The 24,017-nt window shown below is 39.6% G+C and overlaps 1 protein-coding gene across 7 annotated transcripts in view; it reads left to right on the top strand.

The window, feature by feature from the left end:
• Positions 1-24,017, top strand: part of fbxl7 (F-box and leucine-rich repeat protein 7) — a 185,045-nt gene that overhangs the window by 78,346 nt on the left and 82,682 nt on the right. For 6 of the 7 annotated variants that reach the window (XM_059945694.1, XM_059945693.1, XM_059945691.1 and 3 more), the window contains one exon: positions 20,720-20,809. The exons of the other annotated variant lie outside the window; for it this stretch is intronic. In XM_059945694.1, coding sequence (XP_059801677.1) covers positions 20,720-20,809 — 90 coding nt within the window. The remainder of the gene's footprint in view (positions 1-20,719; positions 20,810-24,017) is intronic. 7 annotated transcript variants of the gene reach the window in all.

The following is a 24,017-nucleotide window of genomic DNA, read 5'->3' as shown; positions in this document are numbered from 1 at the left end:
CTGTAAAGGATAATTAAGGAGAGGGTGGGGCCACTCAAGGAAACATTAGCTTGGTTGTAGAGAATATGATTGAGGTACTTTGCTTTAGTATTTACCAAGGAGAAGGATATGGAGTACCAGGAGATCAGTGCTGAGTGTATAAATACCTAAGGATGTTTAGAGGTCAAGGACGAGGAAGTGTTGGGCCTCCTAAGGATTCTTAAGTTAGATAAGTCCCCAGAGCCTGTTGGGATTTACCCCAAGTTATTGAAGGAAGCAAGAGATGACATTGCTGAGACCTTGAACATTATCTTTTTGTCATCTCTAGCCACAGGCAAGACCCTGGAGGACTGGCAAGTGGCTAATATTGTACCTCTAAATAAGAAGGGAACAAGGCAAAATCCTGGAAGCTATAGACTAGCGAGTGACATGTCAGTTATAAGGAAATTACTGGAGAAAATTTTTATGAATAGGATATATGCGCATTTGGAAGCCCATGGCCTATGTAAAGAGCTAATCACAAACAAGAGAAAATCTGCAGATGCTGGAAATCCAGGCAACACACACAAAATGCTGGAAGAGCTCCACAGGCCAGGCAGCATCTATGGAACGAAGTATAGTCGACGTTTAGGGCTGTTTTGTGTCTGGTGCCTAATTAGGGAGAGCCAGCATGGCTTTGTTTGAGTTGATTGAGTTTTTTGACAAGATGACGAGAGAGATTGATGAGGGTAGGGCAGTGGATGTTATCTGCATGGATTTTAGTAAGGTGTTTGATAAAGTCCTTCATGGGAGGCTAATCCAAAAGATTAAGATGCATGGGATCCGCAGCACATTGGCTGTTTGGAGTCAGAACTGGCTGGCACATAAAGTCAGAGGTGGTGGTTGAAGGGTCTTATTTGGGCAAGAGGTCTGTAATTAGTGGAGTTCCCCAGCGATCTGTGTTGGACCTCTGCCGGTGGTGTATATAAATGACCTGGATGAAAATGTAGATGGGTGGATTAGTAAATTTACAGATGATACTAAGATTGATGGAGTTGTGGATAGTATAGAAGACTGGCAAAAAATACAGCACGATATTGACCAGTTGTAGACATGGGCTGAGAATTGGCAGATAGAGTTTAACCCAAATAAATGTAAGGTGTTTCACTTTGATAGGGCAAATGCAAGGAAACAGTACACTGTTAGGGCAAGGTCCTTTCTTTTTTCTTTTTAAATATTTTTATTGATTTCTTACAAAAAAAGAATACAGAGTACAGGAGGATATATATCATATATCAATTACAATATATTTGAATCACACTTATAGTCTCATTACCCCATATTCATATAAATTAAATTGAATCGTAATATTGAAAATTAGTAATTTTATTATATAAAAAAATCTAAACCCACTACCAAGAAAAGCTGCTTGGTAAAGAAAGAAAAAGGGAAAAAATCCTTACCATGTAGTAAAACATACTATTAGCCAACATCTGTACTTGATAACAAATCAAAGATTTTGAAAATAATTCAAAAGAGGTCCCCACAATGTCAGAAGGTCTTGTCTTGATTCAGAAATTGAACAACGAATCTTCTCTAAATTTAAGCATGACATAACATCGCTTAGCCATTGAGCACGGGTAGACACAGCAACATCCTTCCACCTAAGCAACAATGCCCTCCTAGCTATAAGAGAAATAAAAGCCAAAATGTGCAAATCAGGTGTCTCTAAGATAGTATCTTTTCCTCCAACAATACTGAATAAGGCAGTCAAAGGGTTTGGTTTAAATTTAAAAGTTTGAAATAATTCCTTCCAGTATTTTTAAAGACTCAGACATGTCCAGAACTTATGAATTAATGAAGCCTCTCCATTGTTACATCTGTCACAATAGGGAGATATATCCGAATAAAAATGAGACAGCTTATCGACACCTCTGCGTGATTCTATGCTTGTGACATGCTTTCACATGTCAGTACTACAACATGTACAAAGGTGTTAAATGGCAATTTGGTATCACTTCCACCAACTTCAGAGGCCAGTCACACAGAGGTGACCTTTCTCCTTATACATCTGTGTGCCATGCCTGGCAAAGAAAATATCGAAATCAATTTCTCAAAACACAAATATAGAGTCAGGAGAGAGAACTCAATTCCAACAGAGCTGAAAATTGAGCTGTGGCAGATCAATATGTTATATGTTGTAGGCGAGACTCATCCCTAATTGTCATTAATTGTCCTTGAGAACATGATGGAGAGTGCTCTGTTCAACCATCTGCATGGAGGAAAACAGTGCGATGAAAGAGTATGAAAGTTTTTTAAAAAATGAGAATAGCCTGCAACATGGAGGGAAATAGCACTATCTAAGGTTGGATATGACACTCCTATTGCCCTCATCCTCTCAGGTCATAGACTTTGGGAAATAATGCTGTGGAAACTTTGATAAATTGCAGCTGTAACAAAAAAAGAAAAAAAAATGAGACAGCTTATCTTTAGTCATGTGGGCCACTTTAACTTGTAGGAGGGAGTGACAGGCATACAATTATGAGGTTTTAACCAATTTAAAATTTTCATTCCAAGTTTCCTCAGAAACTGAAGTCTGTAGACCTTGTTCCCAGAGATTTTTAATTTTTTTTATTAGTTTTTCAAAACATTTTACAAATTAAAAACCCCAAATCCCAATGAGGAACATTAAAACAGTGCAAAATTAAGCATACAATAACAATATGCTACAAAGGAAGAGAATTTAGCAAAAAAAAAGCACCTAAATTAAAGACAAGTAAGCTTAGTCTCCTCCCCAAGCCCCACAACACAAGAAAAAACAACAGCAACTCCAGACCAACCACAACACAATATAGAGAGTATAAGACAGGACAGCTAAACTCCCAGACTGTGAATACACTGAGCAACAGAGGGTAATAATGCCTTCTACCAGAAAAAAAAGGAGCTGAAAGCAAGGGACCGAAAAGAAAAAAAAACCCTAGTCAAGAGGAAGGTTATGAAAGTACTCGATTAAAGGTCCCCAGACCTTATGGAACTTTAAATCCGAATTAATAACTGAATAATGAATTTTTTCGAGGTCCAAACAGGCCATGATGTCGTTAAGCCATTGAGCATGAGTGGGCGGGGCAACATCTCTCCATCTGAGGAGGATCAAGCGTCTAGCCAGGAGAGAGGCAAAGGATAATATTCAGCATTTGGTCGGACCCAGACATAAATCTGTCTCGCCCCAAAAACCGAACAGAGCAATTAAGGGGTTTGGTTCTAGGTGCTGATTCAGAATACACGATAACGTAGTGAAGACATCTTTCCAGAATTTCTCCAAGCTAGGACAGAACCAGTACATATGGATGAGAGAGGCCACGCCCCTCTTGCATTTATCACAGAGCGGACTAACGCTAGGGTAGAATCGAGATAGTTTAGATTTAGACAAATGGGCTCTATGAACAATCTTAAACTGTAAAAGGCAGTGGCGAGCACAAAGAGAGGTTGAGTTAACCGATTTGAGAACTGAATCCCAGCTCTCCTCAGATAAGGAGATATTTAAATCCTGCTCCCAGGCCATTTTGATTTTATCCATGGGGGCCCGTCGTAAGGCTGCTGGTTTATCTCGGATGATTGATATTAAGCCTTTACCTAGTGGATTCATGGAAAGAAATAGGTCCATAGCATTTTTCGCAGGCATTTCAGGAAAGTTAGGAATTAAAGGAGCGATAAAGTGTCGGATTTGGAGATATCTGAAAAAATGAGCATTGGGCAGATTGAACTTAACAGAGAGCTGCTGAAAAGAAGCAAAGCGATTATCAATGAAAAGATCTTCAGAATGTCTAATGCCCTTCCTATACCAAACCTGGAATGCTGAATCGTATGTAGTAGGTAAAAAAAGGTGATTATGAGCAATAGGGCTGGAAACGGAAAACCCCTGGAAACCATAGCATTTCCTGATCTGAGCCCATATACGCAAAGTGTGTCTAACAAGAGGATTAGCTATTGATCTGGGCAGACTACTAGGGAGTGCAGAGCCAAGAAGTGCAGAGATAGATCATTCTTTAGTGGAGCTCAGCTCCATCGCCACCCAGTTAGGGCATTCGGGTTGGCCATGGAAGAAAGACCAGAAGGTAGCACAACGTATATTAGCTGCCCAATAATATAAACGAAAGTTAGGTAAAGCCATGCCACCCTCTTTTTTAGATTTTTGGAGATGGATTTTATTAATTCTGGAGCGCTTATTCTGCCACAGATATGACAAAATAATAGAGTCTAAGGAATCAAAAAAAGATTTAGGAATAAAAATTGGGATAGATTGAAATAGGTATAAAAATTTGGGGAGAACATACATTTTAACAACATTAATACGACCTACCAAAGACATAGATAGAGGTGACCATTGTACCAGACTCTGTTTTATAGCATATGAAAGATTGGCAAAGTTTTCACGAAAAAGATCTTTGAACTTCCTTGTGACTGTAATTCCAAGATAAGTAAATTGATTATGGACTACTTTAAAAGGGAGATCATGAAATGTTAGTTCTTGTGCTTCTTTATTAATTGGGAGAAGTTCACCTTATGTAAATTAAGTTTATAGCCAGAGATCTGGCTAAACTGGTCAAGAAGTGAAAACATTAGAGGTAAGGATGTAGAGGGATTTGAGAGAAAGAGTAATAAGTCATCAGCATAGAGAGAAACTTTATGCTGAACACCCCCTCTCCAAATCCCAGTCAATTCAGGGCAGTTTCGGAATGCTATCGCCAGAGGTTCCATAGCCAAATCAAAGAGAAAGGGACTTGAGGGGCATCCCTGGCGGGAGCCACGTTTGAGATTAAATACTTGGGATTTCTGAAAATTGGTTAAAACAGAGGCAGTAGGACACAGGTACAGCAATTGGATCCAAGAGATGAAACTTTGGCCAAGGTCAAATTTGAGATTTTTAATTTTGTCTAAAGGAATGTTTCTCATTCCCAGCAACATACTGTAAATATTAGATATTGATCCATTATGAAAAGATTTCAAATTAAAAATGACATCTAATAAATTCTTAACAGGACTTTTAGGAAATGTATATAATTTAGATCGCAGGAAGTCTCTAATTTACAAATATCGAAAAAAGTGAGTTCCTTTGTTTGAAACTCATGAAGACAGATTATCACTGATCGGGGTTTCTCTCTTATGGCAGGTCTGGACACGAGCGATCTATGAGCTCGATCAATTATAGGTAGAGATTTTAAAATTTTAGGGAATAATTTTGGCAAGAAGTTTGCAAAGAATTCCTTAGGCTGATTATCTTCCATTAGCTCTTCAAGACCCAGAATTCGTAGATTATGTCTTCTACTTCTGTTTTCTAAGCCGATAATATTCTGTCTTAATTTTTCATTAGACTTTGACTGTTTTTCACAAAGCTTTTACAGGTCTTCAATTTTTACATCCAAAATCATCAGAGTATCTTCATTCTCCTGTAATTGTTTATCATGTTCACTTAAGGTTTTTGAATAGAATCCAATTTTACATCAATTTGTTCAGTTTCAGAGCTGAGTTGCTGGAACTTCTGCTGGAATTCCTCAGAAAATTCTTTTTTATGTTTCCAAAGCATCTTCATAACAGATTCCAACGTTACAGGAGGGTCCTCTTCTTTCTTAGTACCTTTGGCAGCCCTCATAATAAAACAATATTACGTTTAAAAGCAAGATTTAAGAACAGGTTGGAAACAGCAAAGTAAGTAATATAGGAACAGCTATAAAAAGCTGTTATTCCATCAACAACCAGTAGGCATCTCCGGGTAAGGTCCTTAACAATGTTGCTGAGTAGAGAGGTCTTTGGTCCAAGATCATAGCTCCATGAAAGTGGCTACACAGGTCGACAAGGTGGTTAAGGCGGCTTATGGAATGCTTGTTTTTTAATTGAGGCATTGAGTTCAAAAGTTGTGGTTACGCTTTTGTGTTTTTGATTTGCTTTTTTGCTGGTTCAGCACAACATTGTGAGCCGAATGGCCTGTTCCGTGTTGTATTCCGATATGTTCTATGTTAAAATTCACTAGTAGTTGATGAAGTTAACAAATTATTGAAATCTAAAATAAGACAAACAATTTTAATGAAGGGTCATTGCCCTGAAATGCTGACTTTCCTCATCTCACAAGTTGCTGCAGGAGAGAATAGGCCCAGCACAGGACAACAGTCAAGGGCCCTGAAGCTGAGAGCTTAGTGCTGAGTCTATCCTGAAGCAATGTCTGAGCAGTGGCTTCCAGTCATGGGAGATTGTAGCACCTACCCATCATTGATGCTAATTAACTCCTCAAATGTAAAATAATTTTTATCAACCAGGATACCTTTATTATTTCCTCCAAACTTCATGCTTTATAAATAAGTTTTGTCATCCTTATTGGTAGAAATAGTTTACCTGTGTAACTACATCTAGTTGTCCTCTCAAAATGCATCATCGTGTGTTTGTCAGGATTAAATTCCATCTACCTTTCCTGTGCTCAACTTTCCAACTGATCCATATCCTATTGTAGCCTTGGACAACCTTCCTGGCAATCCACACCACATCATCCTTGGGAGCAATTTCCAAATGCCTGAAGGTACCACGTTCATCTGTACAAATAATAGTACGCAAGTATAAACACCATGGGATCACGCAGCTGTCATACCACTCAGGAAGGAGACGCATTCTGTCTCCTAGAGGTGAACGTACTTTGGCGTGAAAAGTGCAAATCAATCTCAGGAGAACAAACTTGACTCAGTTACACCAGTTCTGTCTGGAGGAATAGAACAAAATTCCAGCAACTTACTGTGAGAAGCTTGTGGAAGGCTACCCAAAAAGTTTGACCCAAGTTAAACAATTTAAAGGCAATGCTACCAAATACTAACAAAGTGTATGTAAACTTCTGACCCACTGGGAAAGTGATGAAAGAAATAAAAGCTGAAATAAATCATTCTCTGTACTATTATTCTGACATTTCACATTCTTAAAATAAAGTAGTGATCCTAACTGACCTAAGACAGGGAATGTTTTCTAGGATTAAACTGAGTTTAAATAAACTTGACTAAGGTATATGTAAACTTCTGACTTCTACTGTACATGTAATACAAGTATTTAAGAGACTCTTAGAAAGGCACATGAATGTGCAGAGAATGAAAAGATATGAACATTATGTAGACAGAAAGTATTAGTTTAGTCAGATGTAATGTGACCACTGTTTCATACTGTGAGTATCACTTTAAAATGCCTGAATGAGACGGGACTCATTCGCCTCATGAGTCGAGTATAACAAGTTGTGACAGAGCACTGAGACTTTCAGTAGTAGAAGAGAGAGAGAGAGAGAGAGTGGAAGGTTTGGACTGTGGGCAGGAACAGCTCGCTACGATATGGGTAAAGTCTGATACTTTCCCATGCCCCAAATGATTGGGTTGATTAATGTCACACAGTGCACAATGGATGTGACTGTCACTTCGTATGATCCATATGTGGATTTTGTTGGTGTATCCTATGGAAACCACTTTTGTTAACCCTTACCTGGATGCAGGTGTGTTATGTGGGAACTACTTGTGCAAAGGGATATTCTGTGACCGTCACCTTGTGGTATTTCTACGTGGATTTCGAAGCGACTTGACGGATAAGATCTTCGGCGACTGTTACTTCGTTTTCCCAGTGTAGAATCTGTGGAATTCTTCGTAATCACTTTCCCTCTACATTTTAACGTGGATTTATAAATCTCTCCCTTCGTTTGTTCTGTGGATTACTGGACCTTTTCTAGTTTGCCATCTTAAGACTTTAAGAACTGTTCCTAAGCTTGACTGTTTGGGGGTCACACACACATGCGTGCGCGCGCATAACACTGTTAACTTCTGTTTATTTCATTTAATTTTCTGTATTATGAGTAGATACTAATAAAGATAGTGGTTTTAACATTAAAACCTGACTCAGTGTGTGATCTATTGCTGCTGGTACGTAACACAGACATTTGATTAGTAGTTTAACTATCCAAAGGGCCTGTGCCCTTTGTTGTTTTGTGGTGCAAAAAGGAGAGCCTTGTTAACAGGTGGAGGGATGCCATAGCTGAAGCAAAAAGATGACTGGTGTGGAAATATCAACATTAAAACAATGCGAAATGGAATGGATTTCTTGTTGAAAAGGAGGTACAGTTGCAAGAAAATGTCTGTGAATCTGGTTTTCAGCATTAATTACTCATAAAATGTGGTACGATCATCTAAGTCACAATAATAGCCAAACACAATCTGCTTAAACAAATAACACACAAACAATTGTACTTCTTATCATTATGGAGTACACCACTTAAGCAATTACAGTCTAGGTTCAACAAAGTATGTGAACCTCTGGGGTAATGTCTTCTCCAAAAGCTGTTTGGGTCAGGTGTTCCAATCAGTGAGATGAGTTTGGAGGTGTGGGTTGTAGAGACGCCCTGCAAAGATCACACCAAGTGTGCAATGTACAATGTTGAAGGAGGCGATAACGAACCCAACGGTAACAGCAGAAGACCTGTAGAAACCTCTAGAACTTGCCAATATAATTATGTCCAACATAAGAAAAACACTGAACAAGAATGGTATTCATGGAAGGACACCAAGGAGGAAACCACTGCTCTCCAAAACAAAAACATTGCTGCATGTTTCAAGTTTGCAAAAGGCCACCTGGATGTTCCACAACACTTATGAGATAATGTTCTGTGGACAGATGAGACAAAAGTTGAACTTCTTGGCAAAAATGACCACCACTATGTTTGGAGGAAAAAGGGCACTGCACACTAAAACCTCACCTCAAGCATATTGGAAAAGCTGGGGCTGCTTTGCTGCCTCAGGGCCTGGACAGCTTGCAGTTGTTGAGGGAACAATGAATTCAAATTTGTATCAAGATATTTTATAGGAGAATGTCAGGGTAGCGGTCTGTTACCTAAAGCTTAATAGGAGTTGGGTAATGCAGCAAGACAATGATTGGAAACATGAGTAAATCAACAACAGAATGGTTTAAAAGGAGAAAACATGTCTTTTGGAATGGCCAAATCAGAGTCCAGACCTTAACTCAATTGAGATACTGTGGCATGACCTGAAGATTGTTGTTCATGCAAGGTATCCCAGAAATAGTGATGAACTGTAACAGTTTTGTATGGAGGAATGGCTTAAAATTCCTCCTCACCATTGTGCAAGTCTGTTCAGCAGCTAAAGGAAATGTTTGGTGGAGGTTATTGCTGCTAAAGGAGGTTCTACCAATTAGTAAATACAAGGGTTCATCTACTTATTCCAGCCTGGACAGTGAATGATTAAACAATGTGTTCAGTAAGGATATGAAAAATACAGTTGTTTGTGTGTTATTAGCTTAGGCAGATTCTGTTTGTCTATTATTTTGACTTGTATGAAGATCAGACCTCACTTTATGAGTAATTAATGCAGAAAGCCAGGTAATTGCAAAGGGCTCACAAACTTCTTGCAACTGTTTAGTCCAGATGACTGGGAGTCTGTTGGCTTGAAGTTTATTTATTTATTGAGATACAGCGCGGAATAGGCCCTTTGTGCCACCCTGCAATTCAAATCTGAGCCTAATCACAGGACAATTTACTCTCTGCTCTACTCTTTCTATACTCATGATTTTGTGACCATGTATAGCTCAAATAACATCTATCAATTCGTTAATGATAAAACCATTGTTGATAGAAACTCTGTTGGAGATGAGAGAGAATACAGGAATGACATATACCAGCTAGTTGAGTGGTATCGCAGCAACAACCTTGCACTCAATGTCAGCAAGACGAAAAAGCTGATTGTGGACTTCAGGAAGGGTAAGGAGAGGGAGCACAGACCAGTCTTTATAGAGGGATCAGAAGTGGAAAGGGTGAGCAATTTCAAGTTCCTAGATAACACGATCTCTGAGGATTGAACCTGGTCCCAACATATTGATGCAGCTATAAAGATCTCTTAATATTTCATTAAGACTTTGTAGAGACTTGGTTTGTCAACTGAAACACTCAAAGACATCTATAGATGTACTATGGAGAATATTCTGACAAGCTGCATCACTGTCTGGTGTGGTGGGGGGTATGGAGTGGTAGCTGCTGCACAGGACTGAAAGCAGCTACAGAAAGTCGTCAAATTAGTTAGCTCCATCTTGGGTACTAGACTCCGTAGTACCAGGATATGCCCTCTTCTCAGGAAGGAGGTACAGGAGCTTGAAGGCACTCACTCAGTGACCTCTGCCATCAAGAAGGAGGTACAGGAGCCTGAAGGCACACACTCAGTGATTCAGGAACAGATTCTTCCCCTCTGCCATCCGATACCTAAATGGTCATTGAACCCATGAACACTACCTCATTTTTTTAAAATATATATCACTTCTGTTTTTGCACAATTTTTAATCTACTCAATGTACATATATATACTTACTGTAACTGATTTACTTATTTATCTATTTTTCTTCTTTCTGTATTCTCATGTAGCACATTGAACTGCTGCTGTGAAGTTAACAAATTTCATGACACATGCCGGTGATAATAAACCTGATCCTGATTCTGATTTATGATGATCAATTAACCTATTAACCATTTCATATTTGGACTGTGGGAGGAAACCGAAGAACCTGGAAAAATTCCACACATTCATTGGGAAGAAAGTTCAGACTCCTTTCAGATGACATCAGAATTGAACTCTGAACACCGGTGCCCCAAGCCTTAATGAGCAGCACTCAACTGATCCTTGTTTAGCTTGGAGTAAATATGTGGTAGAAGGGAGGAGCTGGAGACAGAGCACAAGAAAGTGAGAGGGGGTTGAGCTGAGCAGCAAAGATGTGTAAAAGATTCAATTCTGCCTCAATGCAGGAAGTAGCACCAATAAAGCTGTTTGATCTTCTAATTTGAGAAAATATATACTGATATTGGAGGCAGTGCAGAGGAGGTTCACCTAGTTCAGAGGTCGGCAACCTGCGGCTCCAGAGCCACATGCGGCTCTTTGATCTCTGTGATGCGGCTCCACGTGGTTTGTTAGCTTTTGAAATGTAATTCGAAATTTGAAGATTATGGTGATCTTGTACAATATGAAAACTTTGCGGAGACACCGTTTCCTGGCACATCCGAACCGGCTCACAATTAGCCACCGTTCCGACTAAGGGAGATAGCCTACGGGGGTTTGTGAGTACGTGTCTTTTGGAGCATCCGCGCCCACGGGGACGGGTTGAGGGAGGCTTTAAAGCAAGGCTGTTTAGTTTGAATAAAGTTACCTTTGACTGCAGTCTTTATTTTAGCGCTGCGTGTAGCGCTACACCGCTACAACGTGTTTTTTATCGCTATTAATATACATCACAACTGCCAATGCCTGACACCCACCAGTGCGCGCTTTCTTTTAATTCTTCGATCCAAGGTAGGCTACCTATGTAGTAACCTTCAACCCAACGTCTTTTTTTCGGAGTTCAAAATGTTTTTGTTGCATGCAGAAATGTAATTTCGTTTTCTCTGCAGGAGTTCATCAATTTCAAAAATGCAACACATTATAGTTTGTTTATACATAGCATAAAGGCAAAAAAAAACCCGTTGTATGCAGTGTTATTTCATTTTGTGGCTCCCAGTGTTTTCTTTTCTGTGGGAAATGGGTCCATATTGGCTCTTTTAGTGGTAAACGTTGCCGACCCCTGACCGAGTTAAAATCAGAGATGAGGGGATTAGCCTATAAGGACTGGAGTCACCTGGGACTATACTGGTTAGAATTCAGAAACCATAAATATATTTACTTACTTATTGAGATACAGAGCAGAGCAAGTCCTTTCGCCCCCTTACACCATGCCACACACCAATCCCCCGATTTAGTCTGTGCCTGCCTAATCATGGGATAATTTGCAATGAACAATTAACCTGCCAACAGGTATATCTTTGGACTCTGGGAGGAAACTGGACCACCCAGAGGAAACACCTGGTCATGGGAGAATGTACAAACTCCCTACAGGCAGTGACAGAAACTGAACCCAGGTCACCTATAATGTAGTGTTATGCTAAGCACTCATAATAAAATTATGAAAAGGACAGATAAGATAGAGGCAGGAAAGCTGTTTTTACTGGAGGGGATTTAACCTCAAGACTCAGGGGAATAGATTTAAAATGGAGAAGATAAAAAACTTCCTTTTCTGGAGAGTAGTGAATCTGTGGAATTCTTGGCCTAAGGAAGCAGTAAAGATCATGAGACATAGGAACAGTATTAAGCCATTTGGCCCATCAAGTCTGCACCACTATTCTTTCATGGCTGAATGTTATCCCTTTCAATCTCATTCTCCTGCCTTCTCCCCATAACCTTTAACACCCTAGTTAATCAGGAGCCATACAGCCTCCTCTTTAAATATATTTTAAGACTTGGCCTCTACAGTATGTCTGGCAATGAATTCCAGGTTAATTTGCAGGCTGAGTTTGTGGTAGGGAAGACAAATGAAATGTTACCATTCATTTTGAGAGGATATGAAAATTAGAGAATATATGCCATGCTCAGGCTTTGGAGAGTCCAGAGGAGATTTATGAGAATAATCCCAAGAATGAAAGGGTTAACATATGAGGAGTGTGTGAGGAACGTAGCTTCAGAATTGAGGAATATCCATTTAGAACAGAAATGAGGAATAATTTCTTTAGCCAGAGGTGAAGTTGTGGAATTATTTACTACAGATGGCTGTGCAGGCCAAGTCATTGGGTATACTTAAGGCAGTGGTGGATGGGTTCTTGATTAATCAGAGAATCAGAGGTTATGGGGAGAAGGCATGAGAATTGAATTGAGAGGGATAATAAATCATCTGATAGAATGGTGGAGAGGACTTGATGGGTCAAATGACCTGATCCTTCTCCTAGGTTTTATGGTGTATGGATAGTATTTATATGCATTTAGAAATTAGGAAGAGTCAGCATGGCTTTATGCGGGGCAAGTTGCACCTTACTAACTTGAATGAGTTTTTTGAGGAGTTGATGTGGGTGATTGATGAAGGTAGAGCTGTGGGTGTCATCTCCACGGATTTTAGGAAGGTGTTTGACAAGGTCCCTAATGGGAGGCTCATCCAGAAAGTTAAGATGCCTGGTGAATTGGTCATTTTGAAGACAGAGGGTGGTGATCAAAGGGACTGATTCCAGATGGAGGTCTGTGATTAGTGCTGTTCTGCAAGGATCTTACTCAAAGTAAGTTTATTATGAAAGTATATAATAGTCACTATATTCAAACCTGAGAATAATTTTTCTTGTGACTGTTTACAGTAAATAAGAGAAATATAATGGAATCAATGAAAGGTTACGCCCAACAGGATGGCTGAACAATTAATGTGCAAAAGACAGCAAACTGCGTTGCAGATGATTTATTATTATTTATTTCTAATCCTGAGAAATCTATTCCTGTAGTTTTATCATTGTTGGCTCAATTTAGTGGCTTTTCTGGGTATAAATTAAATCTTAATAAGAGTGAATTGTTTCCTTTAAATAGACAGGTCCCAATCTATGGAAACTTACCTCTTAAATTAGTTAATGACTCTTTTATTTACTTAGGGATTAAAATTACAAAAAACCATAAAGACTTATTTAAGGTTAATTTTGTACCCTTAATTGATCAGATTAAATGCTTGTTTACTAAGTGGTCACCATTATCTTTATCTCTGATAGGTAGGATTAATGCTATCAAGATGGTTATTTTACCTAAGTTTTTATATATTTTTCAAGCGGTACCAATTTTTATTCCAAAATCTTTTTTTACTAATGTTGATTAAAAAAATTTCCTCATATATATGGCAGAATAAAAATCCCAGGTTAGGTAAAATATACTTACAGAAGGCAAAGAAGGAAGGTGGACTAGCATTGCCTAATTTCAGATTTAATTATTGGGCAGTTAAGATTAGATATTTGATATGTTGGTTGAAAGATTGGGATGAATCTTTTATCCTTCATTGGGTGAGCCTGGAAATTAAATTGGTACCAGGTTTTGCACTGGGTTCTATTTTGGGGACTTCTCTCCCTTTTGCTCTTTTTAAATTGCCGATACGAATTGACAACCCGATAATTAAATATACTTTACGTATATGGTTTCAATTTCGGAAATTTTTTGGGTTGACTCAGTTTGTTTTAAATATTCCTATTGTATCCAATTGTTTTTTCCACCCTTCAATTATAGACCAAGCTTATTCGGCTTGGAAGACTAAGGGATTACTACGATTTTCTGATTTATTTTTGGATAATTGTTTTATGTCTTTTGAGCAATTATCTAACAAATATAATTTGCCTAGATTTCATTTTTTTAGATACTTACAGACTAGGCATTTTTTAATTACTGTACTTCCTACTTTTCCAAATTTTGTGTCTTCAGGTATTTTGTAGAGTTTGTTTGAATTAAACCCCTTTCAAAAAGGGCTTATATCAAAACTTTATAATATAATTATGAAGATACGTTCAGAGCCCCTTTATAAGACAAAAAATGATTGGGAAAGAGAGCTTAACCTTATTATTCCTATTGAGAATTGGGATAGAATTCTTCAATTAGTTAATACATCATCTATATGTGCCAAACATTCATTAATACAGTTTAAGGTCGTACATAGAGCCCATATCTCCAAGGATAAATTGGCTCATTTTTATTCCTATATAAATCCTATTTGTGATAGATGTCAATCTGAAATAGCGTCTTTAACTCATATGTTTTGGTCGTGTCCGCTTTTGAAAAAATATTGGAAAGATATTTTTGATATTATTTCTGTGGTATTGAACATTGATTTTCAACCCCATCCTATTACTGCAATTTTTGGTTTACCAATGATGGACTCACTTCATTTATCTTCTTCCGCCTGTCGAATGATTGCGTTTCTTACACTAATGGCTAGAATATCTATTTTGTTGAACTGGAAGGAAATTAATCCTCCTACTGTATTTCATTGGTTTTCTCAAACTATGTTATGTTTAAATTTAGAAAAAATTAGAAGTGGTGTATTTGATACTTCTATTAAATTTGAAAAGATATGGAGACCATTTATTCAATATTTTCATATGATGAAATATGACCCTGTTTCAAGCCTGTTTGATTTTCCAGTTTTGATTTTATATATGTTGAGAGGATCGGAGTTGACGACACTGATGATTTTGTATTTTTGTGAGACATTATAAACAGCCTTTTTTTTCCTTTTTTCAGTTTTTTCTTTTTTCTTTTTTCCTTTTTTTCCCTCCTTGTTAGCTATTAGATTATTAGATTAGTTTTTTTTGCATATTTTTTTCTTTTCTCTTTTTTCCTTTTTTTCCCTCCTTGTTAGCTATTAGATTATTAGATTAGTTTTTTTTTGCATATTTTTTTTCTTTTTCTTTTTTCTGTTTTTTTAAAATTACTTATTATGATATACCTAGATTTGCCTTGTTTATTTGTATATTGTATCGTTCATGATTTGGGAATACTCATTTATACTGTAATCATTGCTTATGTATTCTTTCATGTGCAGTTGAAATGTGTATGTTTGTAATCCCATTATCTATGTATCAATTGTATTTTGTTGATATTAATAACAATAATAAAAAGATTGAAAAAGAAAAGAAAGACAGCAAACTGCAAATTAAAAAAAGAAAATAAAGTAATAATAATAATAATAATAGATAAATAAGCAATAAATATTGAGAACATAAGATGAATAGTCCTTGAAAGTGAGTCCATACGTGGTGGAAATAGTTCATTGATGGGGCAGGTGAAGTTATCCCCTTTGGTTCAAGAGTCTGATGTTTGAGGGGTAATAACTATTCTTGAACCTGGTGGTTTCGCTCCTGAGGCTCCTGCCCTTCTTTCTGATGGCAGCAGCAAGAAGAGAGCATGGCCTGGATAGTCAGGGTTCTTGGTGATGGGTGCTGCTTTCCTGTGACAGTGCTCAGTGTAAATGTTCTCAGCAGTAGGGAGGGCTTTGCCTGTGGTGGACTAGGCTGTATCCACTACCTTTTGTAGGCCTTTACTCTCAAACTTATTGGTGTTTCCACACTAGGCTGTGATACAATCAGCAAATATATTCGCCACCGTACATCTATAGAAGTTTGGAGTTTAACTCAGCCAAATGTGAAGTGTTGCTAACTTGGTAGGTTAAATTTAAAGAGACCGCACATTGTTAAGGACAAGACCCTTAATAGTGCTGATGAGGAGAAGGATCTTGTGGTCTGGGTTCATAGCTGTCTGAAAGTGACTATGCAGATTGATAGGGTGCTGAAGAAGGCATGTGGAATGCTTGTCTTTTGTAGTTGAAGAATTGGGCTCAAAAGTTAGGAAGTTATGTTGCAGCTTTATTTAACTCTAATTAGGCTGCATCTGGAGAATTGCACACAGTTCTGACCACCCCATGATATTGAGGCTTTGGAGTGGGTGCAGAAAGGGGTTGGGTGAAGAGGTCTTGCAAACTGAATTCAGGAAGTTAGGTGCTAAGTTAAAAGATGAGATCATACAGTTTAGCATGGAGGGAAGTTTTGAATCACTGGCCTCTCTTCCAGGAAAGGTGGGACTTGTACAGAAGGGACAGTTTTCACCTGAAATGGAGGAGGGCTAATATCCTTGTGTTGCCCTTAAGGCATTCGTTTAGTTTATTATATTTTCGCTTTAGTAACTCGTTTGTAATAATTTTCTAGTTAAAGTTAAGGTTGTTGAAAGTAAATTTGTTGTCTGTGATATATCACGGCATGTGATGACATCACACCCAGTTTCGCTGCGTCCTGCGGGAAAATACCGGTTTGGAGAAACGGGAAGGAGGGGACTTGTGTGTGCAGGATCAGCGTGAGAAAAGTTTTCTTTCTACGCACTAGAAACATCAGTGAAGCAATGCCGTAAGTTCATAAGATAATTGACATGTTGAAGTAAAAAGGTTAACACAGTTTCTGTTAAAAGTAATGATGGTTGGTAAAGTTTATGTTCTTTGTTATTTAAAGAGTTGCGGGTAGTTTGTGTGAAGTGTGTTTAAAGCCAGTTGATGGTGTAGGTAGATTCTGACTGTATGTTGTACTTTAATGTAATTTAGTTTGTTGTAGTTTTATTTTTCCAAGTATTTATGATGTAAATGTGATGCCAAGAAGGAAACAAATACTGTATATATTTTGTATTGTTTTATCAACAGTTTGCACCATACGTTAATGTGGAAGAGAGAACAGTAAACGGTTAATCTTACTGGGATCGCGCCTCATTAACTCCGGTTTATACTTGGTGTTTAGTTCAGAGTTTTTACACCTGTGTGAGAACACTACAATCCGAGCAGGAAGGTTTGCTATTGTATATTTCATTGCAAGGAATATTGTAGGAAAGGCAGACGAACAGGGTCTGAATCAGCATGTGCTATATAACATTGTAGCCATTCGTGAGAATTGGTTACAGAAAGAGCAGAACTAGCAGCTCTATATTCCAGGGTACCATTGTTTTAGGCATGACAGAGTGGGAGGGGTGGCATTACTAGTCAGGAAAAATGTTTCAGCAATGTTCATTCAGGACAGACTAGAGAGCTCATCTCGTGAGGCTTTATGAGTAAAAATGAGGAATAAGAATGTTATGACAACATTAATGGGATTGTATTGTAAACCACTCAAAAGTCCTCGGGATTTAGGGGAACAAATTTATAGAGAGATTACTAACTGTTGCAAGAAATTTAAGGTTGTGATTGTAGGTGATTTTAATTTTCCACATATTGACCAGGACTCCCATACTGTAGAAGGGTTGGATGGGAATGAGTGTCAAATACATTCAGGAAGTTTTCTTAATGAATACATAGAAGTCCCAATTAGAGAGAGTGTGATACTAGATCTCCTATTTGGGAATGAGACAAGGCAGGTGACAGAAGTTTGTGTAGGGGATCATAATGCCATTAGTTTCATAGTATATATGCAAAAAGATAAGTCTGGGCTGTGGGTTGAGATTATAAACTGGGGAAAGACCTATTTTGATGGTATCAGAAAGGGTATTACAAGTGTGAATTGAGGTAGGGATAGGTTGTTCTCTGACAATGATGTATTTTAGTGGTCGCCAACCTGTCGATTGTGATCGACTGGTCAATCTTTGAGACTTTCCCAGTAGATCCTGAAAAAAAAAGAAAAATAAATACACAAATACTGTTGAGAGATTGTTTCCGGGTTGTGGGGTTTTAGTTCTGTTCTTTCTGCCCAGAGCGCATGTGTGTAGCTCCCCCGGCACACACTACACAGTGAACTTCAGTGGTCCCCAACCACCGGGCTGCGAGGAAACAATGTGAGTCAGCTGCACCTTTCCTCATTTCCTGTCACGCCCACTGTTGAACTTGAACCCTCGCGAGGTCATCAGTCGCCTAAATGTAGTGACACCTTCGCGCGGCCGGCGGGAAGCACTGTTGCTACTGGCCTGGAGCGTGGACGGATGGGCACCGCCTCTAAACGTGTTTAGCACACCGAATGTTTGTGGGGAACCCGGTGCTAAAATTCCTTGCTGATTTCACTCATTAAAGTGCTGAGGGTGTCTGAAATCATCACGGCGAATGCAGAAGGCAAGCTGGTGTTCGGCACTGTCTACCAGCTGGAGGAAGGTGTCTGCATGTGAAAGTCTCTCTCTCCCTTTTGTCTGCTGCTGCTAGTGTTGAAAGGTCCCTGTGTTCAAATGGTCTCTCTCTCCCTCTTGATCAATGCTGCTGGATTTGTTATTTTTTTGCGTGTTGGGTGTTTGATGTTTTTCTTTGAATGGGACCATGATTTTCTTTCTTTGTTTCATGGCTACCTGTAGAAAAAGGACACCCAGGTATTGGCTGATGGAAAAATGTGAAGTTCTACATTGTGTTAGGATAAATGAGAAAAGGTACTCATAAACTGGAGGCCATGATTGTGAAAAGGTACAACAGAAGTAAAATCTGGAGGTATATCTGCATAATCCATTTAATTCATGATGAAGCTTTATAAAAATACTGGTACAGCCATAACTGGAGAATTGTATCCTCTTCTGGATACCACTCTTCATATAAAAACAAATTGAAGGTAGAAGAGGCTTATCAGTTACTCTAGAATTGGGACCTTGTTGTGTAGGTGCAGTACATAGACTAGAAAAGCTAGCTGGAAATCAAGTATGAAGGAATCTGGCCTATTAGGGACAAATATGGGAGCGTGCACACTGATTTTGAGGATATTATGAAGGGACCAAAGGCATATTTCGCATCTGCCTTAACCAGGGAAGACTGTGCAGAAGGTGGTTGTGGCTGGCATCCATCTGTTTCAAAGGACAATGGGTGATGATCACGGAGGTATGGAGATCCTGAGATGCCCGGTTGTCAAGGTCCCCCTCTCGGCCTCACAAGTGTAGTCCAAAGGAAAGCTTATGAAGCGATACATTTGGCACCAGCTTGGCTGCAGGAGCTGCCAGAAGGATGTTCAATAACGTCCAGCTGCCTTAGTGGCTCCACTCCTGATTTGCTGTCTGGGTTTATTCCCATAGCCTTCATCTTTCCCAAGGCTGCCACAAGACAATGGAGCTATTTACCCTTAGCTAGGGATCTGGTTTATGAGCACCAGGGCATGTCCACACACCGGACCTGCATGCTACATGTGCAGAGGCCAGACCTCCTCCCCATCCTCTGTCTGTGTCCGATAGGAGTTCACTTTCCATGTGTCACCAGTGAGGAGACACTGCACAAGGCTTGCTGTTGGTGAGGCTATGTACTGGTAAGGAGAAATTTAAAACATTCAGCTCTCCTTTTTGCAAGATTGCTAGCCAGTGGTGGAAGCTGAAAGTGAGAATGATAAGCACTGCCCACTTCACCACTGCACTAGATGCATCACGACTACCACTTTGATAGTTGAAATACTGGATAGATGAAATTTTAATATCATAGCACTACTAGAATGTAGGAGAATACAGTGCAGGAACAAGCTCTTTGACTCATGGTACCTGTGCCAAACATGATGCCAAATTATGCTTACCTTGCAAATCTTCTTTAAACTTTCCTCATGTTAAGCCTCTGCTCTCTGCTATCCCAACTTTTACACTCAATGCCCCAACCAATGAAGGCACACATGCCATCACAAAGGATGGTGTTTGCAGGGTTGTAGTGAGGATGTTGTATGGTTGGATTGTTCTCACATGCAGCCAGTATGGCATCTTAAGTTGAATGTCCTTCTTGTGTGCTATATACTGGCCTCAGCCACAGGTTACAGCATCAGGACTGTCATTGTTAGAAACAATATTTTTATCCCGTGTTTGCAAAGTTCTCAGAGTACTGGCGTGAAACTGTGGCACAAAAAGTATTTTTTTTAATATATCTTTCTTTCTTGTTGGCGGTTTGATGTTTATTTTTAGAAGCTCTCTGGATGATGCACGGCTCCGGGGTTGTACCCCCAATGGGTTTCTTTTTTTTCACACCCTTCTTGCTTAGTAGGGTTTTTTTATTCACAAACATTTTCAATCTTTAAGATAATTTCTTTTTTTTGAGGCATTGTAAGTATTGTTACTTTGATGTACCTGTGTTATTTTTGAATAATAACAATAATAAAAAGATTTGTAAAGAAAAAAAATAAATAAAGTGGGCGATTTGTGGTGTATCATAGTAAGTTCTGAAAGATGCCAACAGAAACTATTTTCATTGGAACCACAGCTTTAAGTCTCCCGATACCTGTGGACATCATATAGACTGCTTTTTCTTACTGCTAGTGAGTTAGAAGTTGGTTGGAGTTGGTATGAAACATATAGAGGATTTGCTTCCTTGCCTATTCTTTCATTGAGTTTCACTACTGGGCTTAGCAGTGCTTTATTTGTCTTTTTATGGTCTTGATACTGTTTTGATGGTCTTGAATCTGATCCTTTTGTGTTAGGCAAAGGCAGCTCAAGCATTTCATCCGACATAAGTTCAAGCACTGATCACACGTTGACCAAAGCCACAAAGAATGCCGCTGCCAGTGAAGGTAGGCATCTGATCTTCATTAAAACTTAACATCTTTTTGTGTTGGTATGGCTGTTATGGGAAGTGCTTCTTAATTAAAAAGTCAGCTGTTGATAGAGTGCACAACTTGTTTTCCTTTGAAGAAATGTCACAGTTTTAAAAACAAACAGATTCATAGATTGTGAAGGTGCATGTCTGTAATGTAATTAGAAACTTTTGCTTGACCATTGCCCCACTATTCTTACATGTAGATGAGTGATATTAAGATTATCATTGTAAGATATTCACTAATAACACAGGGAGTACTAGAATCACTTCCTTTCACCCAGAGCAGTTGAGGCAAGGGGCATAAATATGGAATTGGAATCTCTTGATAAGGAGATGAAGTAGACGATTAAAGGATTAGAATGTTGAAAGTCAGATGAAGTAAGGAAGAAAGAGGTTTATATCATGCATACACTTGTTTGTATGTTATATATTTAGAATGTTTTTAAATAGTGATTCTGAGTAATTTCTATTACTTTCCAAAACAGTATGATAAAATTAAACATTCTTTTTAGTTTATGTCCTTATTATTTACTGCTGAGTGTTAGAATGATCTCACTGTGAAAGAACTGGTTTTTGCTGACGTTTTATAGTTTAACCCTAATTTGCCTGACAGCTCTGGAAAGTAAATTAATGAAGAGTGAAAAGTAAGCTTGAGGACTATTCTAAACCTATGTTAGTGTTTCAGAAATAGAATTGCAAACGTTTGTCATTGCTGCCTGAATTTTGCATTTTATTTTCACATGGTAACTGTTGCATATGTTCTCAAGATTAAAGAGTGAAGAAGATCTTGTTAGGGTGAACCTGAAGCTACTTCCAGTAATAGAGGACATAGAAGTACTAATTATCTGTGAAATGAGGATTGCAAGAGGAAAATAACTTGTGATCAGGAAAACATGCAAAAAAGAATGGTAGAAATAAATTTAACACTAACGTAATCAATACTTAATCGAAAATGGTGATTCATTTCATAGGCCTTTCAGAACTCTGGCACACACACCATGGCGTGAATGATCTCCTGCACTCTGTGAATCTCTGATTTGATGAAAGAAATTTTGCACCTCAAATGCTGGTTCTCTCCTGGCTGAGAGATCATACAAAGGTTGTTACAGAATTGTCCGATGTTGCTAATTCCACCCTCCTCCAAGCTGATGGAAAGTAAAACCACAATCCTGTGTAGGTTGGGAAGGGTGAGGGAGAAAATGGGGTTGAAAAGGAGGTTTTGGGAAGTATTAACCTGATCACCTGTGTTGGTGGCAATTTGCATGACCACTGACCTCTGACCCTCCCCACAAGAGTTCAGAAATTTCATGCTATGACCTCAGACAAAAATTCATGGCAGCAGGAAAGCTTTTCAGCATTAGAGAAGGAAGGTAGCAACTAATACAGGTAGCACCAGTTCAGGATATTCAGGTACCCTTCCTCTTCCTTCATTTTTCATTTCAAGAAGGAAGTCGGAGAATCAGAACGGGAGTGCAGCGGGAGCCATTGTGATTTTTTCTTATTCTCATAGGAGTTAAGAGAGGCAGGACTGCGCAGGCATGTGACGTCGGGCAGTGAAGCAGGGAAGATTTAAAAAGGACACAGCCTTATACAGCGGGCAGTGTCGTTTGCGGGCAGCAGAGTGAGCCAGGAACAGAGTGTAGGCTTAAGGGCTTGGGCTCAACGGGCTTAGGCGGAAACGGGCGAGACAAGGTAGGTTTAGTTTTTGATTTTTCCTGTTATTTGAGGAAAGGGGAAGTATGAGTGTGAGGGCAGCTTGTTGTTCTCGGTGTCGGATGTGGGAGGTCCTGGGGTCTCCTAGCCTCCCGGATGTCCACGTCTGCACCAGGTGCGCTGAGCTGCAGCTCCTAAGGGACTGTGTTAGGGAACTGGAGCTGCAGCTCGATGACCTTCGTCTGGTCAGGGAGAGTGAGGAGGTGATAGAGAGGAATTACAGGCAGGTGGTCACACTGGGGCCACGGGAGGCAGACAAGTGGGTCACGGTTAGGATGGGGAAGGGGAAGAGTCAGGAAGAGTACCCCAGTGGCTGTACCCCTTGACAATAAGTACTCTTGTTTGAGTATTGTTGGGGAGGACACCCTACCTGGGGGAAGCAGCAGTGGCCGTGCCTCCGGCACAGAGTCGGGCCCTGTAGCTCAGAAGGGTAGGAAAAGAACGAGGAAGGCAGTAGTAATAGGGGACTCGATAGTTAGGGGTCAGACAGGCGATTCTGTGGACGCGATCAGGAGACCCGGATGGTAGTTTGCCTCCCTGGTGCCAGGGTCTGGGATGTTTCTGATCGCGTCCACGATATCCTGAAGTGGGAGGGTGAGGAGCCAGAGGTCGTGGTACATATAGGTACCAATGACATAGGTAGGAAAGGGGAAGAGGTCCTGAAAGGAGAATATAGGGAGTTAGGAAGGCAGTTGAGAAGAAGGACGGCAAAGGTAGTAATCTCGGGATTACTGTCTTTGTCACGCGACAGTGAGAGTAGGAGTGGAATGAGGTGGAGGATAAATGTGTGGCTGAGGGATTGGAGCGGGGGCAGGGATTCAAGTTTCTGGATCATTGGGACCTCTTTTGGGGCAGGTGTGACCTGTACAAAAAGGATGGGTTACACTTGAATCCTAGGGGGACCGATATCCTGGCGGGGAGATTTAATAGAGCTGTTAGGGAGGGTTTAAACTAATTTGGCACGGGGATAGGAACTGGAATGATGGACGGAGGAGAGGGAAAGCAGAAATAGATCTAAGGTAGTGAGCAGTAAGGATGTCAGGAAGGACAGGCAGGTGATGGAGCAAATCTGCAGCCACTGGGATGAATTGCAGTGCAATCAATGCAAGAAGTACCAAATACTGGACTTAAGGTGTTATACTTAAATGCACGCAGCATAAGGAATAAGGTGGATGATCTTGTTGAACAGTTACAGATTGGCAGGTATGATATTGTGGCCATCACTGAGACATGACCAAAGGATGCATGTCTCTGGGAGCTGAACGTCCAAGGGGGTGGCCTGGCTTTATTGGTAAGAAATGATATTAAATCATCAGAGAGAGGTGACATGGGCTCAGAAGGTACAGAATCTTTATGGGTTGAGCTAAGAAATCGCAGGAATAAAAGGACCCTGATGGCAGTTATCTACAGGTCTCCAAACAGCTGCAGTGATGTGGACTACAAATTACAACAGGAAATAGAAGAGGCTT

The sequence above is a fragment of the Hypanus sabinus genome, chromosome 20 (genome assembly GCF_030144855.1).
Source record: "Hypanus sabinus isolate sHypSab1 chromosome 20, sHypSab1.hap1, whole genome shotgun sequence".
In the NCBI taxonomy this organism is placed as follows: domain Eukaryota; kingdom Metazoa; phylum Chordata; class Chondrichthyes; order Myliobatiformes; family Dasyatidae; genus Hypanus; species Hypanus sabinus.
The sequence above is the reverse complement of the archived record's forward strand: the minus strand, read 5'-3'. Positions and strand labels throughout refer to the sequence as shown.